The sequence below is a fragment of the Microcaecilia unicolor genome, chromosome 7, assembly GCF_901765095.1.
Source record: "Microcaecilia unicolor chromosome 7, aMicUni1.1, whole genome shotgun sequence".
Taxonomy (NCBI): Eukaryota; Metazoa; Chordata; class Amphibia; order Gymnophiona; family Siphonopidae; genus Microcaecilia; species Microcaecilia unicolor.
The window spans coordinates 127959469-127980033 of NC_044037.1; the positions used below are offsets into that span (position 1 = coordinate 127959469).

Sequence of the window (20565 nt, forward strand, 5' to 3'; positions counted from 1 at the left end):
CTAAGGACCTCCTCCAAAGACAGCCAGAACTCTCTTCTACCAAGCTCTGCAGTTGGCAACAGCATCCTTGAACCATCGACAACTAAGCATGTGTGGGGTACAGGCATCAGTGGCTTAGGGTCATTGCTGCTGTCTGCCACGCTTGGTAAAAGAGAGTTCTGGCCACCTTCAGAGAAAGTCTTGAGCTGACAGAGCTTGGAGATCCTTGTTAGCTAAAGTATATATATTTTAAGGTGGGAGTAGTGACGTCCCTAGACGTGGACGTTCTGTACTGCAAGATTAACCTTAACAGATACCATATACTCAGAACACAAAGAGACTATATTTTTAGCTTCAAAATGGTTCATTTAATATACAAATAATATTGCAAACGAGAGATAGCTTTTAAAAGGATCTTAGAACAGAGAATTTGTGCATAAAATAGAACAAAGTAACAGGTAGGTTAACTTACAGTCCTTGTTACAAGCATGCTGTGGTCCAGCTGATTGATGAGCACATGGTGGGAGTAGGGCGGGGCAGAGAAATTTTGTGCCTACCTGTTTTGGGCTCAGGCCCATCCAAAACTAGCTGTCTGGCTACGCCACTGGGTGAGACCTGTAGTTCCTGGATGCACCGGAGTGACCTGTGGCCTGAACCTCTCCTGTTGGCCACTTCAGAAGCCAGTTGGTGTGAAATGCAGTAGACTGGATAGTGTGGTCCTTATCCCTCCTTTCCCCCTCTTCACAGGGGACTATATATTCTATTGTTGGTGCCTGGGAATTGTGACCAGGGATAGGGTAACCATGGTCAAGCCCACAATATATAAGGGTGATACAGTTCACAAACTCGAGGAAAACATAAAAAACTTAGCAGAAGAAAAAAAACAGCTTGACTCGTGTTTAAAATGCCATTTTTACTGATTGACATTGAACATTTTGAAGCTCCATATAATCAGTCAATTTCCTGCCTTTGTTTTTTTTTTCTATAGTGAAGTCTTTAATTTTTAATGATGTACTTGCTACACAGAAATGTATTAACACACCATATTATGTACAAATTTCTGACGAAAGTGAAATACAAAGGGTTAAATTGTTACAAGTATAAAGCATGCATGAAATACTTCAATCATCATATCTTCAGCCCTAGCTAGTGCCCATTCATGTATCTTTCTTTCATTCAGAATTCAATAAACTTAAAAACATTTTTCAAAATCTATGAAATATGAAAGTAAAATATACCTTTTCTTAGTGCTTTTTTTGTGCCGATACAGCGTACCAGCACCCTTTTTTACCTAGGGCCAGCTCACCTGCCCGCCCTTAGCTCCCCAACAGCCTTGCTTTCTGTTCCTGCCGCCCCGTGACACGTTTAAATCTTTTATTTTTTTTACCTGAAGTCGCAGCGGCGTTAGTGAAAGAACCAGGCTCGCCTCCTTAGCCTTCCCTTCATTCCCTCTCAGTGTCCCGCCTTCCTCTGATGTTGTTTCCCATTTCCGCGAGGGCGGGACACTGAGAGGGAACGAAGGGAATGATGGAGGAGGCGAGCCTGGTCCTTTTACTAACGCAGGCGCTACAACTTCAGGTAAAAAAAAAAAAGATTTAAATGCGTTGCGGGGCGGCAGGAACTGAAAGCAGAGGTGTCGGAGAGCTAAGGGCGGGCAGGTAGGGCTGGGATTGGTACTGAAATTCGAAGGGGGCAGGTGGAGGCTGGGGCGATTTACTGGACATGGAGGGGAGGATGGGGGGGCAAAGGAGAATGGCTGGACATGGAGGGGAGGGCAGAGGAGAATCACTGGACATGGAGGGGAGGGCAGGGGAGAGAGAAAAATCGCTGTACATGTTTGGAAGGGGAGGACAGGGGCAAAGGAGAATCGCTGGACATAGATGGGAGGGGAGGGCAGAGGAGGATCCACTCTATACCTCCTCCTGTCAAGTCCGCGGAGGACCCAGCTTTTACCTATGGATGTAGGGCAAGAAATGAAGAAGAAAGGAGGAAAGTAAAGAAATAAATGGAAAGGAAGCCCTGGAAACGGAGTTAAGGGAACTGATAGAGAGCAGCAGAATCAGAGACTGGGACCAACATGATCAGAAAAACAAAGAGGGGCATTTTCGAAAGGGACATACAAGTTGCAATTTGGACATCCTTGCAAAACAGCAAAATCCAGGGGTGGGAAAACCCCTATTTTGGAAAAAAGAGAGACGTCCATCTTTTGTTTCGAAAATACCGTCAGAGACGTCCAAATCCTTAAATTTGGACGTCCCTAGACATGGACGTTTTTGACTTTCGGCGATTTTCGAAACCAAAGACGTCCATGTCAAAACGTCCTAATGCAAGCCATTTGGGCGTGGGAGGAGCCAGCATTTGTAGTGCACTGGTCCCCTGACGTGCCAAGACACCAACCGGGCACCCTAGGGGGCACTGCAGTGAACTTCATAAATTGCTCCCAGGTACATAGCTCCCTTATCTTGTGTGCTGAGCCCCCCAACCCCCCCAAACCCACTACCCACAACTGTGCAGCACTACCATAGCCCTTACGGGTGAAGGGGGGGGCACCTATATGTGGGTACAGTGGGTTTCTGGTGGGTTTTGGAGGGCTTACTGTTTCCTTCACAAATGTAACAGGTAGGGGGGGTATGGGCCTGGGTTCTTCTGTCTGAAGTGCACTGCAGTACCTACTATAACTGCTTCTGGGACCTGCATGCACTGTCATAGACCTGAGAATGACATCTGAGGCTGGCAATCAATATTTTTAAAGATGTTTTTTGAGGGTGGGAGGGGGCTTGTGACCATTGGGGGAATAACGGGAGGTCATCCCCGATTCTCTCCGGTGGTCATCTGGTCATTTTGGGCACCTTTTTGTGCCTTAGTCATAATAAAAACACGTCCAGGTGAAAATGTCCAAGTGTTCGTCAGGGACGTCCTTGTTTTTTTCGATTATAGGTCAAGGATGTCCAAGTGTTAGGCACGCCCAAGTCCCGCCTTCCCTATGCCTCTGACATGCCCCCTTGAAAGTTGGACGTCCTTGCGACGGACCGCAGTTGGAGTCGTCCAATATCGGCTTTCAATTATACCAATTTGGATGTTTCTGGGAGAAGGACATCCATCTTCCGATTTATGTCGAAAGATGGGCGTCCTTCTCTTTCGAAAATGAGCCCAACGGGCATCTCTAGTGTTTAACGTACGCTTATTTTTGCGAGCTAAAAATGCTAGTGTGCCTTTGTAAAAGGCCCACTTAACCAACTATGGCCGGTTAATTCCTGGATATCATCACGTAACTGCCAAGTGCTTATTCTACCCCTGGAATGCCCCCCTCCCAAAAAACGGTTTCCACTTAGGCACTAACCACTAATTTTCAATGGTGATAACCAATTAAGTGCCACTGAAAATTAGCAGATCGTCCCGAACAAGCGATTTAACCAGTCAATTGCCATTTCTTGTTGATTAAATCAAGTTGAATATTTGGTAATTTAATAAAACATTTTCTGTATGAAAAACATGTTATAGATGAGAAAATAGTGATTCTAATATTGTACAGCTATATGTTAGTACAAGTATACACGCAGAAAACAGCAAATTAGTAGAAATTGCCCCCACAATGAGGTTCATTCATCAAGGCTTTATCTCTTACCTTTGTTTTACATTAGCATTAAGTTACCTAGTTGTAGTCTTTGGGAATTCAAAATCAGAGCATCCCACTTTTTTTTTTCAATATCTTTTTTTTTTTTTTTGATCCAGTGATGAAGTGAGTGAAGGTAAAGATTCATTTTCCTTAGATTTTAAAAATATTTTTGAGGTAACTGAATTAAGAAAATGTAGGAAAATGGATAGTATCTAGGGGTTGATGTGATGCACCTTCATACAGCTACGGAACTTCATATTGTGTCACACTTTGTGCCTATATATATGGTCACTGGAATATTGAATGATTATAAATGGATATTTTCATATGACATACCTACAAGTAGCTAATAGCATGCTGCACACCTGTATCCAGACACTGTCAGTGTCCCATACATATTCATTCATCTATTGCTATGCTACATGGCTACATAGTTGTTGTACTACTGTTGTGCTAATATTAAACCACTGCACTGAAGCCCATAACTATAACTGGTACAATACTACATGACCACATAGACATTTCTGCTGCATAGTTATTTCTGTGCTGTATGGCACCAAATAAAGTTTTGTAGTATGGTAGTACTAGTTTTATTTAAATATGTAGAGCAGTTACAGCAGCTAAATATATTCTGGAACATAGCACTGGCTGTATGTAGGTATGTGGTATAGCATGAGTAGATCAGTAGAAGAAATTATGCAATGTTAATTCTTTTCATTTTTTTTTTCTCATTGGATTCTGTCATGGCTTATGCATTCTGTATTTTTTCCTCTAGGGTAAACAAGGAGAAGCTGGTTTCCCGGTGCGTACTTGTCTCTGGTGCTAATCGTTTGAAATTCACAGGCATCAGTAGCAGAACCTATCATTCTGTGAAGAGTGCTCTGTATTTATCTGAAATTTTGTTATTGAATCAAATTGAGTGATTTCTCTGTTGATAAGCAGAATCAGTCAGCCATATAAGCAGGTGATGCTGTCTAGAGGCACTGAGGCAGAGCATGAATTGCCAACAGTGGCCATTCCAGGTCACAAATACCTGGCAAGATCCCCCAAAAAAGAAAACAAAACAGCAGATACAAAACGGAAGAATGTTAAAAAATTTATTGATGATGTCAAATACCAGATTTTTTTCCGTTTCGTATCTGCTGTTTTGTTTTCTATGTTAGAGTTTGCAGATCATTTGCCTTGTTGTTTTTTAAGATCCCAAAAAAGTACAAAACATTTTATACTGCTTATCCCAGAAATAGTGGGTTTTCCCCAAGTACATTTAATAATGGTCTATGGACTTTTTATTTAGGAAGCCGTCCAAACCTTTTTTAAACTCCGCTAAGCTAACCACCTTTACCACATTCTCTGGCAACGAATTCCAGAGTTTAATTACATGTTGAGTGAAGAAAAATGTTCTCCGATTTGTTTTAAATTTACTACATTGTAGCTTCATCGCAAGCCCCCTAGTCCTTGTATTTTTGGAAAGCGTAAACAGACGCTTCACATCTACCCGTTCAACTCCACTCATTATTTTATAGACCTCTATCATATCTCCCCTCAGCCGCCTTTTCTCCAAGCTGAAGAGCCCTAGCCATTTTAGCCTTTCCTTATAGGGAAGTCATTCCATCCCCATTATCATTTTCGTCGCCCTTCTCTGCACCTTTTCTAATTCCACTATATCTTTTTTGAGATGCGGCGACCAGAATTGAACACAATATTCAAGGTGCGGTCGCACCATGGAGCGATACAAAGGCATTATAACATCCTCATTCTTGTTTTCCATTCCTTTCCTAATAATACCTAACAATCTATTTGCTTTCTTAGCTGCAGCAGTACACTGAGCAGAAGGTTTCAACGTATCATCAACGACGACACCTGGATCCCTTTCTTTGTCCGTGACTCTTAACGTGGAACCTTGCATGACGTAGCTATAATTCAGGTTCCGCTTTCCCACATGCATCACTTTGCACTTGCTCTTATTAAACATCATCTGCCATTTAGACGCCCAGTCTCGTAAGGTCCTCTTGTAATTTTTCACAATCCTCCCGCGATTTAACTACTTTGAATAACTTTGTGTCATCAACAAATTTAATTACCTCACTAGTTACTCCCATCTCTAGGTCATTTATAAATATATTAAAAAGCAGCAGTCTGAGCACAGACCCCTGGGGAACCCCACTACTACCCTTCTCCATTGAGAATACTGATCATTTAACCCTACTCTCTGTTTTCTGTCTTTTAACCTTAGGAAGTTGGAAGACTGGCATCTAAATGGTAAATTAAATTTAATGTGGACAAATAGGGGATGGGACTTGATATACTGCCTTCCTGTGGTTATGATCAAAGTGGTTTATATATTATATACAGGTACCTGGGGCAATGGAGGATTAAGTGAGTTGCCCAGAGTCAAAAGGAGCTGCACTTGAATCAAACCCAGGTCATTAAGATCAAAACCCACTGCACTAACCACAAGGCTATTCCTCCACTCAAATGCAAAGTGATGCATATCGGGAAGAATAATCCAAATCATAGTTACTTGATGCTAAGATCCACCTTAGGAGTCAGCACCCAAGAAAAGGATCTCGGTGTCATCTTATACAATACGCTGAAATCTTCTGCCCAGTATGTGGCAACGGCCGGAAAAGCAAACAGAATGCTAGGACTTATCAGGAAAGGGATAGAAAATAAGACAAAGCATATTATTATGCCTCTGTATTGCTCCATGATGTGACTGCTTCTTGAGTATTGTGTTCAGTTCTGGTCACCATATCTTAAAAAAGATATATCAGAATTAGAAAAGGTTCAAAGAAGGGCGACCAAAATGATTAAGGGGATGGAACTCCTCTCGTATAAGGATAGGCTTAAGAGGTTACAACTCTTCAGCTTGGAAACTAGTTGGCTGAAGGGGGGGATATGATAGAGGTCTACAAAATATTTAGTAGTGTAGAACAGGTAAACGTAAATCGTTTTTTTACTCTTTTAAAAAGGTGCAAAGACCAGGGGACAGTCAAGGAAGTTAGATGGTACTACTTTTAAAACAAACAGGTGGAAATATTTTTTCAGTCAATGAATAGTTAAACTCTGGAACTAGTTGCCAGAGTATGTTGTATCAGTAGCTAGCATATCTAAGTTTTAAAAAGGTTTGAACAAGTTCCTGGAGGAAATGTTCATAGACTGCTATTGAGGTAAACATGGGAAAAGCCACTGCTTGTCCCTGAGATCAGTTTCATGAATCTTGCTACTGTTTAGGATTCTGTCAGATACTTGTTGTATGGCTTCTTATGTTCTTATAAAATGTCAGTGCAGTAGTGGGCAAATGGTGGCTTTTGGGAGCTTCCAGTTTAGCTTATGGTAATGACATGGCTCCTGGTCCACAGCAGTAAGAACATACCACTTCCACGACTTCTATAGTCTGGAATTTATAACACTGTAGGCTTCTTAGATCTCTGCTTTTCAGTAGGTTGGAATGCTGCAGGAATTACCATTTGCCACTGCTCAGACCATCTGGACCCTCATTGCTACCCACCGCTCTCCTAGCTAAACCAAGTCTAAGTATGGTCCCAGGCCCAAATAATTCCCTAACCCTGCCTTAAAGGTTTACATAGAGATTGGATTCATCTCAGTCTAAGATGTAGACTTCATTTTCTTAAGAGGAGGAAATATTTTACATTGCTGATGGTACTGCTGTGGAATATGCTTCCTAAGAAAGTTGTTCTGGCTACATTTATGAACTTGTTAAAGAAGTGAGGCGAGCTGAAGGGGTAGTGTTTTAGTGGAAGAAACCTTCAGTAGTATCTTATAAGTATTTGTAGTAGGGGAGGGGCCTACAGGAGTTTGCCACAACAGTGAGATGCCTTCTAAAGAGTTGGGGAGCAGAAGGACCTACAGTAAGGATGTCACAATTATGTACTCATGAGCCTGCCACAACATTAGGATCTGTGGCAGTTTGTCACACTGGAAAGGCTGGCAGTGAGACTATCATGGAGAGGAAACCTGCAAGAAGTATTTGAGAAGAGGAAGCGTGCAGGTGCTGTAGTAGGTCATCTGAGCCAGCTATTGTTTTGAAGCTTTCATTCCCTATTCCTAGTGAGTAGTACTGTATGTGATGTGATATCTGTGGGAAATACTTACATTTTCATTATTCTTTAGGGCCCAAGAGGACCTAAAGGAGATACCGGGTTAGCAGGATTGCCAGGAAGAAAGGTACTGTCTATTCAACATTTAGAAGCTGCTCATAATATTTTATGGTACTTTTACTATTGCTCTCACCTGCTATAGAGTAGGCATATCAGTAGCATTACTCTTACATTCTAAATTCCACTGTAGCTGCTGAAAATCAGAAAATGTTGCATGTATGTCAAAGGGAGATGCAAGGATAAGTATAAAATACTCTTGGAGTTCAGCATTAGTGTATTGGGCATCAGGGCTGCCGAGATGGGAGGGCAGGGGGGACAAAATTCCCCGGGCTTGGGCCTCCAAAGGGGGCCTGGCACCACAGTCCCCGGTCTCACCCACCCACCCTTGCCCCGGGCCCGGCCCGGCCCAGTCTCTCGGCGGCCCTGTTGGGCATGCCCCTTGATATTAGAAAAGAATTGATTCTTTCATCAGTACAGCAGAAAAGTAACAGAAGATACTTAATGGCAGCAAACACAGGACCATATTCTGATGAACTGAGACTTCAAACATGCGTGGGATATACATAAAGGAATCCTGTGCAGAAGGAATGGATCCTCCGAAGCTTAGCCGAAATTGGGTGGTGAAGCAGGTGGGGGGAAGAGGAGTTGGTGGTTGGGAGGCGAGGATAGTGGAGGGCAGACTTATACGGTCTGTGCCGGAGGCGGGACTGGTGGTTGGGAGGCGGGGAATCCTGCAGGGCTGACTTATACAGTCTGCGCCCTGAAAAAGACAGGTACAAATCAAGGTAAGGTATACACATATGAATTTATCTTGTTGGGCAGACTGGATGGACCATGCAGGTCTTTTTCTGCCGTCATCTACTATGTTACTATGTAAAACAAGTACCTGCTGGCCCTTTTAAAACTCTCTATTTCAAGCCTTACGATCATACCAGGTCTTTTGCTTATTCTGGGCTTCCTGCAACTTATCTGTGGCAAAGCCCACAAGGTCTTCTAATTTCTGCCACTTATTAACTACATATTCAGTTACAGGGGTATCAGCGTTCTCTTATTAGGTCAAGGGGCCCTCTCACCCTCCAGCCATAAAGCAGCTCAAATGGGGAGAACCCTGTAGACTCCTAAAGTACTTCTCTATATGCATACAGTAGGTAGGGCAAGTACTTTTCCCAATCTCGTCTCGTTTCTCCACGAATGTGTTTAACATATGCTTTAATGTCCCATTAAATCTCTCCACCAACCCATTAGTTTCAGGGTGATATGGGGTGGTATGTACAGATTTCACTCCACAGTGTGCCCACAGATTTTGGATCAGCTCAGACATAAACTGTGTCCCTTGGTCTGAGAGCATTTCTCATGGATATCCTACCCAGGAAAATATTTCTAGCAGGACAGTGACAATTATCTCTGCTTTTAATGAGGATAAGGCTACCGCTTCAGGATACCTGGTAGCAAAGTCCACCACTGTCAACATATACAATACAATTGATTACTCAAGCCTCCTTGACTGTCTAGACCCAATACATGGGGAATATCCAGCAGATCGATTATGGATCAACTTCGACCCATTATCGACCGAAAACATCTCTCAACTACTCAAAAGATATGCCAAATCGCAATGCAAACTTGACAGCTGTCCCAGTACTCTTATAAGATGTGCCCCTCAACAATTCATAATGGACCTAACGCGATACCTAAACTTAATGCTACAAAATGGTCTTTTCCCAAAGGATAAAGGAAATATACTACTCACTCCTTTACCAAAAGACGCAAAGAGAAGTACAAATGACTTAACCAACTATCGCCCAGTAGCATCTATCCCGCTAATAACCAAACTTATGGAAGGCTCAGTGACGAAACAACTTACTAACCACCTAAATAAACATTCAATCTTACATGAAGCTCAATCAGGATTTTGATCGAATTACAGCACTGAAACAGTACTAATCACTCTAATGAACAAATTTAAACAAACAATTGTGACCGGGAATAGCATACTTCTACAATTTGATATGTCCAGTGCCTTCGACATGGACAACCATGGAATATTACTACGCGTCCTGGAATACTTCGGAGTTGGAGGTAATGTTATTAACTGGTTTAGAGGTTTCCTAACAACAAGATCATACCAAGTAACACCTAACGCAGAGACATCAGCCCCATGGCTACCTGAATGCGGTGTTCCCCAAGGATCCCCTCTATCACCAACACTATTTAACCTAATGATGACACCCCTAGCCAAGTTATTAGACAATCAAAAGCTCAACCCATACATATACGCAGATGATGTTACGATCTACATTCCATTCAAACATGAGCTAAAGGAAATCACCAACGAAATCAACCAAAGCTTCCAAATCATGCACTCCTGGGCGGACGCATTTCAACTAAAATTCAACGCTGAAAAAACACAATGCCTCATAATAACCTCACAACACAATACAAATAAATTCACTACCATAACCACCCCAAACTTTTCTAGGAGTCACCATTGATCGAAACCTCACTCTCGAAACTCACGTGAAAAACACAACTAAGAAAATGTTCCTCCATGTGGAAACTCAAAAGAGTTAAACCTTACTTCCCAAGGGCTATTTTTCAGAACCTGGTACAGTCAATGGTACTAAACCACCTTGACTATTGCAACTCACTTTACGCCAGCTGCAAAAAACTTCAAACAGCCCAAAATACCGCAGCCAGACTCATATTTGGGAAAACAAAATATGAAAGTGCAAAACCCCTAAGAAAGAATTTACACTGGCTACCACTTAAAGAACGTACCACATTCAAGATTTGCACGTTTGTTCATAAAATCATTTACGGAGATGCCCCGACCTACATGCTAGACCTCATTGACCTACCACCAAGAAATGTTAAGAAATCATCCCGCACCTATCTCAACCTACACTTCCCCAGCTGCACAGGTCTAAAATACAAATTAACTCACTCGACCAGCTTCTCCTACTTGAGCACGCAGCTATAATTCACTACCTCAAACCCAACTGAACACCAACAAATACAAATAGGATACATCAATGCCAGATCGGCAGTTAATAAAACCACAACACTAACCGACTGGATTACAGCGGACCATCTTGACTTCCTACTTATCAGCGAAACTTGGATCCATGACTCCAAAGACCCTATAATTCTAGAGCTCTGTCCTCCGGGATACAAAATTACCCACTGGACAAGAAAAGGAAAAAGAGGAGGAGGCATAGCAATAATCTATAAATCCAAGTTCACAGTCACAACAACAGCAGAATCTATTCTTCCCCAACTCGAAATAGCATCAGTCAGAATCAACCACTCCAACCTACGCAACCACCTAAACCTGATCTTATTCTACAGACCCCCGGGCAACTGGCAAGAGTCACAATCGCACTTTCTGGATTTCATATTGAATACTTGTGTTTCCACCCAGAACCTTCTCATAGCAGGAGACATCAATCTTCATCTTGAAGACACTAACTCAAGCAATGTACGCGAATGCAAGGACTTACTTCAACTATGGGAGCTCCACTGGCCAAATACACAACCCACTCACAGCAAAGGACATACACTAGATATCATTTCCCACAAATTCTCATCAGAACCAAACATCAAACTAATAGACACAAAATGGACAGCCAAGCCATGGTCCGACCACTACAGTGCAAACCTTTCCCTTCACTGGAAAACAAAAAAAAACACAACAAAAACAACAAACATATACTACGAGAGGCAAAACAGACCCACTAACATTCTGGCAACAATTCTACACTGACGAAGGGATAATACCTGCAGACTCACCCCAGTTTCTCCAAGACTGTGATAACAGATGCAGAACAGTACTAGACAATATAGCACCACTTCAAACCAGAACCTCACACAGAAAAAACTCAATACCATGGTTTAACGAAGAATTGAAAGAACTAAAAGAACAGGTCAGAAGACTAGAAAGAGCATGGAGCTAGAAAAAAGACGAAAGCGCACACAAAGACTGGAAACAACTACAAAGAAAATACAAATACACTATCAGACAAACTAAAAGGACCTATTACAAAACCAAAATAGGTCCAAAATACAAGGATGCACACAAACTCTTCTCACTCGTAAACAATCTTCTAAATACCACCAAGGTCACCTCCAACAACTCAGACACCCCATCAGCAACCAGCCTGGCAAACTACTTCAATGAAAAAAATCATAAAGCTCCGACTCATGATACCCACCAACATAATGGACTATACAAATATCCTTGAATGTCTAGACCCAAAACCCGGAGAATGCCCAGCAAGACCGATCATGGACCGACTTTGACACGCTCTCACCAAAGGAAATCTCACATTGGCTCGGAAAATACGCCAAATTGCAATGCAAATTAGACATCTGCCCTAACAGCTTAATAAGATCAGCACCCAAATAATTCAAAACAGACCTCCTGAACCACATAAACTACAGACTCCAAAATGGACTCTTTCCCACGGACAAAGGAAATATCCTATTCACCCCGCTACCGAAAGATGCTAAAAAAAAGCACAATGGACCTAACCAACTATCGACCAGTAGCATTGATTCCACTCATGACCAAACTCATGGAAGGCATAGTGACGAAACAACTTAATGAATACCTAAATGAACACTCAATTCTGCATGAGTCTCAATCAGGATTTCGGTTGAATCACAGCACCGAAACTGTACTAGTGTCCACAATGAATTCATTCAAACAGACAATTGTGACTGGCAACAACATTCTCCTCCTCCAATTTGACATGTCCAGTGCCTTTGACATGGTTAACCATGATATACTAATACACATACTAGAATACTTCGGAGTTGGAGGCATAGTTCTCAAGTGGTTCAAAGGATTCCTGACCACAAGATCATATCAAGTAGCAACGAATGTGGACTGATCACCCCCATGGAAACCTGAGTGTGGAGTTCCTCAAGGATCCCCTCTCTCACCAACATTATTCAACCTAATGATGACACCTCTAGCCAAACTACTAGCCAATCAAAACCTCAACCCTTACATTTATGCAGATGACATCACAATTTACATCCCATTCAAACATGATTTAAACGAAATCACCAACGAGATTAACCAAAGCTTCCAAATCATGCATACTTGGGCAGATGCATTCCAGTTAAAACTTAACTCAGAAAACACAATGTACTCACCTCACAACATAACACAAAAAACTTCATCACCATCACCACACCATACTGCTCCCTCCCTGTCTCACAAAACTTGAAAATTCTTGGAGTCACCCTTGATCGAAACCTCACTCTTGACACCCATGTGAAAAATATGACAAAAAAGATGTTCTACACCATGTGGAAACTCAAAAGAGTAAAACCTTACTTCCCAAGATACATCTTCCGTACCCTGGTACAGTCAATGGTAATAAGTCATCTGGACTACTGTAATGCACTGTATGTTGGGTGCAAACAACAGACAATCAAAAAACTCCAAACTGCCCAGAATACGGCCGCCAGATTCATATTTGGGAAAACCAAATATGAAAGTGCAAAACCTCTAAGAGAGAAACTTCACTGGCTTCCACTTAAGGAACGCATTGCGTTCAAGATCTGCACGATCATACACAAAATCATCCACGCAGACGCACCAATCTACATGCTAAACCTCGTAGACCTACCTCCCAGAAACGCCACAAGATCATCCCGCAAATTTCTCAACTTGCACTACCCCAGCTGCAAAGATCTTAAATACAAGCTGATGCACGCCTCTACCTTCTCTTACATGAGCATGCAGTTATGGAATGCATTACCAACAGACCTGAAAGCAATCAACGAAACCATCTTTCAGAAATCTCTGAAGACATTCTTCTTCAACAAGGCCTACAATGAGAACCGACAACCCCACTAAGTCACTCCACCAACCCACTCAATTATGAACACTGACCTTCTTTAACTTCCCTATTCACTCTACTCCCTCTTCTTCTTTTCCCCTCCTAATCACTACACATTACTAACTGAACCTGATCTGTTATCCGAACTGACAATGTTATTAATCTATGTAAGCCACATTGAGCCTGCAAATAGGTGAGGGAATGTGGGATACAAATGCAATAAAATAAATTCACTCCCAATTCACCTGAGAAAGATTAACAAACTAACTAACTTCCGCAAAGCCTTGAAGACTTACCTCTTTAACAAAGCCTACCACTAGAACCCTTAACTAGTTATAATACAACACCTATCCAACTATAATATAACACCTTTACAACTTTACTCAGAATATACTTTCCTACTAATGCTTGAACAAATCCTTTTGCCTTCTTTAACTTCTTGTAACACCAATTGTATGATGTAACCTGACATGGCTATGCCATGACAGTGCTCTGTAAGCCACATTGAGCCTGCAAATAGGTGGGAAAATGTGGGATACAAGTGCAATAAATAAATAAAATAAATAAATATATCTTTTTCCCAGTCAGGCTAGGGACAGCTAGAGGCCCCGCTATATCTACAGCTATTCTCTCAAAGGGCTCACTAATAATGGGTAAATGTTTCAGGGGAGCTCTGGGGTAGGGGAAAGGTTTCAGGGGAGCTCTGGGGTGATCTTGGTTCTTACTTACTCTTTTGACATTCATCACAGGTCGACAATAGTCAGCTATGGCTCAAGATACTCCCAAGTCCTATCTTATTTAAATCCTAACAGTCAACTGAGCAAATAATGTGTATTGAATTGGAGAAAAAGTCTCAACAGACTCCTACTTTCTGGCTATACCGCTCTTTTAGTTAAAGGAGTTCTCACTGTCATCATAGGCACAAAAACCTCCATTGTTATCAGTTTTTTAATCCAAAAAGTCTTAAGTAATCAACACTTATCTCTGTGTTTGAACCGTCTTCAAACTGCCATCGCTGAGTCTCCTTCCCACGGCCGACATTGGCCAAGGTTTCGGTACTTCTCTCCCGACCTGCTTCAGGGTCCGTGGTAATGACAATTCTCAATGGGTGATTCTGTATAAAACAGCAACTGCGTTACAATAATAACCACTCTCATACAAATAAAGTATGCTTAATCTCTTCTGCGTTCCTCAATTCACTGCAGTCTGGTCTCCACTATGGAAGAAACTTCCCACTTCCTGTCTGTTTTTTATTTACGTAGACATCTGACGTCATCGACCCTACTCTTCACTTGGTAGGTTTAACTATTGACAGATCATGCTAGCATTCTTATTAGAAAAAGTGGACCCATTCAATTCTAATAAGAATGCTAGCATGATCTGTCAATAGTGCTGTGCTAGATGTCACCAAATCTCCCAGAAGGGCCTGGGAGTCCTTTCTCTGTAGGTTGCCGTACATCCTGGTGGGACCTTGTGGACAATTTTGGCATTCACTGGGAGTCTCTTTCTGCGGGTATGTTGGCTATAGAACATCAGAGAGCAAGCCAAAGCAGAAGCTAACACATAATATAATGTATATAGCAGTGAAAAATCTCTGAGACAGCAGTGGCTTCTAGACAGAAATATTTGGGGTGGCAACAGGGGGCAAGCTAAATAACATTTCCACGCATCATGCCCACCACCACCACCACATCACAAACACTCCCCCTCAAAACATCTTTTTAAAACTAGCGATATAAGACACCACAGTCTTCTATTGTATTCCGTTCTACTGGAATCTTATATACCACCTATTTTTCAAGAAAGGATTCAAGGTGGTTTATGTTTGAAGAGAACTCTACCATAGAGAGAGAAAACATCACAGAAAAAAACTTTTCAAAATAAACAAACAATAATTAACATATTCCAATCATTGATCAAAAAGATACATTTTTAAACCTTTCCTACAAGAAAAATAATTGAGTATATGTCTTAAAACAGATGGTACAATGGAAACCACAGGAGTGGAAAGAACACTGATATCCCACGAGGAGTCGCACAATGAAAGCAAGGAGTGGGATTGGAGTCAGGCTCTTCAAAGCAGACCAGAGACACTGGATGAAGATAGAAAAATTTAAATGGATAATGACTCAACAAGGTACCATGTGCCTTCTTCAGGAGTCTTCTCAAATACAAACGTGGAGGGGCATAATCGAATGGAAACGCCTATCTCCATGGGCGTTTATCTCCGAGAACGGGTCCGTGAAGGGGCGGGCCGAACTGTATTTTCGAAAAAAATGGACGTTTTCGAGCTGGGCGTTTGTTTTTTTTAGCGATAATGGAAACTAAAAACGCCCAGCTCAAAAACGTCCTAATCTGAGCCATTTGGTCATGGGAGGGGCCACGATTCGTAGTACACTCGCCCCCCTGATATGCCAGGACACCAACTGGGCACCCTAGGTCAGTGCGGTGGACTTCAGAAAAAGCTCCCACATGCATAGCTCCCTTACCACGGGTGCTGAGCTCCCAACCCCCCTCCCCCAAAACCCACTACCCACAAATGTACAACACTACCATAGCTCTTAGTGGTGAAGGGGCACCTACATGTGGGTACAGTGGGTTTTGGAGGCCTCCCATTTACCAGCACAAGTGTTACAGGTAGGGGGGGATGGGCCTGGGGCCACCTGGCTGAAGTGCACTGCAGTACCCACTAAAAGTGCTCCAGGGACCTGCATACACGCAGGCCTCTAGGACTTGTTACTGCTGTATAACATTGGCACACCAGTTTACACCTGAAGACTAATCTCTCCGAAAACGTCCTTTATTGGAATAAGCACATTTACTCACAGTTAACTGCAGATCAGAGGTTGTGCCCCACCATTTGCAACAAGTCTCCCTGGTAGTGAGATTAGCAGGTCAGAGCTGGCAGAATGCTGTACAATGCCCTCTTTCAGCCACATTCAAGGTAAGAACTAAGTTCTCTAACGTGGCTAACACATGGAAGGGATCTAAAACTGGCTAACAAAAATGGCCACTACCTCATGGACTACCGGAAACACAACAGGGCACACTCTGACCCAGTAGGCAGGGGGAAAAGCACCATGGGAGAAGAGCCTACCAACTACCAACATCATGAGACTGTAACACAAGCTAATGAAATCATGGAGCCCAATACCCTACACCCACCACAATGCAATGCTGATGTGACCCTGTAGTGCACCCGAGAGCCACATCTGACCCAGGGAAAGGCTGTGAGAGGATCGAACATATTCTGCTGTCATGGAGGTAGGTACGGCATTTGAGGGTGGCATAAAGGCTGGAAAAAAAGTTTGTTAAGTGGGGTTTTTTTGGTGGGAGGGGGTTAGTGACCATTGGGGGAGTCCGGGGAGGTCATCCTCGATTCCCTCCAGTGGTCATCTAGTCAGTTGGGGCACTTTTTTGGGACTTGTTCGTGAAAAAAAAGGGTCCAAAAAAGTGACCCAAAATCGCGGTAAAAACACCTTTTTTTCAATTATCAGCTAAAGACGCCCATCTCTCCTCGGCTGCTAACCACGCCCCAGTCCCGCCTCCGACACGCCCCCGTCAACTTTATTCATTTCCGCGATGGAGTGCAGTTGGAAACGCCCAAAATCGGTTTTCGATTATACCGATTTGGGCACCTTTGCCAGAAAAACGCCCATCTCCCGATTTCGGTCGCAATATAGGTGTTTTTCTCTTTCGATTATAAGCAGGATAGTCTCTTGGTTTCACATAACAAACACATTTGCCATTGCTTTCATGTTTGTATGGTGACTCTACAGGATGTGGAGACCAACAATCTTGAGCATTTTGGGTGCCAAGGGCCTGCTTTTAAATAGGACCAAATACTTTCATGATAAAAGAAAACCATAGAAAAAGACATTTAAAACCACATAACAAACTTAACAAACCATAATAGCCCTAACCCACCTATGGAATGACACTACAATAAATATTATAATGGGCCCCAGAGTACCCACTACTGGGAAACTGGAACAAACTGTACTGTTACAGATTCCTACACAGATACTACATGCAGACATGGACAGACCCTCACCTGATACAAAATAGGGGACCACGTCAAAAACTGAAATGGAGACTCTCCACCCAAGATAGCCAGGCTCTCAGTACTGGTACTCTACAAAATACAAAAGTAGAAAAGATGTACGTTTTCCAAAGTGGACACATCCTAATCCTTAAAAAGAATTCAGTATTTTTCTTTTCTACTGTTATGGTCTGGGAATTTTAGGGTCAATATCCAGCCATTGACGGTGAGTGTTGTGGTCACGCTGATGGCGTTATTCCCAGATATTCAAAGCCAGGACCTGTGCAGGCTTCAGCTTGGTTATTTTTAAGCCGGTTAACACATTGCCGCTTAAGTCAATATTCATCACTTAAGCGACCATGGGTTACAACATAAAGATAGGACAGACATTTGTGTGGTCCCATTTATGCACTAACCCTGGCCGCTTAAGTGGCCAAATGGTGACTTCTCTTCCAGAACACCCCCAAAATAGCCAACTTTGTGTTCAGTGCTAACTGCAATATTCAGTAGCACTTAACCAGTTAAGTGCCACTGAATATTAGCGGCTAGTCCAAACTAAGCAATTTAACCGGTCAGTGGCTAGCTAAATTGTTTTGAATATCAGGAAGTTTCATTCTAATTGGTCAGGTCCAAGTATATTTTCACATTCTTGTGTCCGTCCTCTCATAAATTATTTTCAGCTTTGTCTTTCCATTTCTTTTCTCTTGTTTTCTTTTCCTTCTCTACACCGGTTTGCTACTGGTCTTTTTTTGTTTTGTTTTTTTCCTATTTTTATCTTCTCTGCATGTATATCCACCTGTTCCATTTTATTCTAATTCTCCCTTTCTCTTACCCTCTTCCTCTTCTTAGTCTCCTCATCTACCTACCAGCTTTTCCCATCTCCCTCTTATCACCTCTTCTGCACCCCATTGCTCCCTCCTTTCTTAGTCTCTTCTACCCCAGTCTCTTACCCCCATCTTTCACCCTATTTCCTAGTCCCCTATTTCCATCCTCTGTACTTACTCTTTCAGCCCTTGCCTACTCCCTATTGCCTCTCATCCTCTCACCAGTCCTAGCCCCAGCTCCAGCTCTATTCTTGTCACCTTTCTTCCCTTTCCTCCAGGCTATTCTTCTATCTCTTACCCTCTACCTGTCTCCTATTGTTTGTCTTTCACCATTTTAACTCCATTTCCACTATTACTCAACCCCTTCAGAGACCCATCCCCCTTCCTCCCATAATCTCTCCTGAGTATCCTTCATCTCTTCCCTTTTCAATGCTTCCAATCTTCTTTCCAGTCTTCCATGTTATTTCACATTATGTCTCAACCTTTTCCCACAGTTCATCCCCTTTCTCTTACCCTTCATTTCAAACTCCTACTCATCTCCCAACCCGTCAACACCCCCCAGCTCATACCTACCAATTATCAGATCCTTGCTGTCCCCTTGAAATTCCCTCTCCGTTTCTCTCATCCATAGTTGCCTGCTGTGTCCCCTAAAGTTCTCCCACTCAATCACCAAGTCCCAGTCATCTTCTGCTCTGTTGCTGTACCCCCTCCCTGAGTCCCTTCTGCTCTGATCTCCCACCTCTAAGTAACTTCCATCTTATGGTCTTTTGAGGCTCTCCAGTCCATTTGGCATGTCTTCTCTTTCCATGTCCACTATCTTTCCATTTGTCCTGTCTAGCACTTTCCTTTGGTGTCCTTGTCCTCCTCCCCCCCCCCCCACCCATGTTCAGGACCTGCCCTATGGTTCCCCATTCCTTCCCCTGTGTAGAGTATTACTCCTCTGCACCCCTGTTCCATCTGTTGTCCAGGTTTTCCACCTCTCTTCCCTTTTTCCTGCACCCTCCCCCCAATTCTAGGGACAGCATCCTTCCCTCTGTCTCCCATGTCCCTCCCCCCCACAGTCCAGTATCTTTCTCTTTATCCTTTCCTCCATCTTTGTGTCTAGCAACTCTCCCACTCTTTCCCCCCTTCTAGTCTCTCTTTTTTTCTCTGATCACCTCCCCCCACTCCCATCCCAGCATCTCTTTCTGTCTTTCTCCCCTTCTCTCTGTGACTTCATCACCTCTCTTCTTCTACAACCTCCTATCAGATCTCTCTCCAATCTACCTCTCGATCCAGCATCTTTCTCCCTCCCCTCCACTACCATGGTCCGGCATCTCTTTCCCTGCTTTGTGAAAGCTCCAGCCTGAACTTATCGGTGTCGGATTGGTGTAACAGAGAAAAGCCCTCAGAAACCGCTGGCAAAATGCCTGCGGTTTAGTGCATGGTTATATAATGCTCAAATTATAACTCACACAGCGTTTCTATCACTGGGCAAAAAACTCTGTCACCTTTGGGCTAAATTATTTAAAAGCCTCAACTATACGGAGATCACCGTTTCACCTAAGACCACGGCTTCATCAGGAACGGAGTGCTGATTGTATGCTGAAATCTGAAACAAACAGTGCATATAGTTGTAAATTGCTGTCAGAAAACGAATATTAATGAGAATACAAAACACAAAAAGAGTCACACCACGAGCAGACATACTGAATTGAAGGCATGAACTTTTTCAAAATGGCGCCTCAGCGTTCACGTTCAAACAGCTGATTGAAATACTGCCGTCAACATGACGTATTGAACGCTAATAAAAATTGAACCAATCAATTGAACTGTTCAGCCCATTGGGCTCTAAAGTGTCCCATTCAAAAATCCACTTAGCTTCTTTCCTTGCTAGTGTAAGTTTACGGTTACCGCCCCGAGGAGACGGTTTTATCCAGTCAATTGCAACACATCGTAGATCTTCAAATTTATGTTTGTGTTCAATACAATGTTCAACAATGGGTTCCTTGATCGCTAACCTCCTAAGATTAGATCTGTGTTCCAGTATTCTGACCTTTAAAGGTCTCGTAGTCATCCCTATATATTTTTTATTACAGGGACACGTCAGACAATACACAACATGGTCAGAAAGACAGTTAGTGAAATGCAA

At 42.7% G+C, this 20565-nt stretch overlaps 1 protein-coding gene across 1 annotated transcript in view; it reads left to right on the forward strand.

The window, feature by feature from the left end:
• The window catches only part of COL18A1 (collagen type XVIII alpha 1 chain), a 782170-nt gene that overhangs the window by 562826 nt on the left and 198779 nt on the right, over positions 1-20565 (forward strand). The window contains exons 17-18 of the mRNA XM_030210084.1: positions 4371-4397; positions 7730-7783. Coding sequence (XP_030065944.1) covers positions 4371-4397; positions 7730-7783 — 81 coding nt within the window. The remainder of the gene's footprint in view (positions 1-4370; positions 4398-7729; positions 7784-20565) is intronic.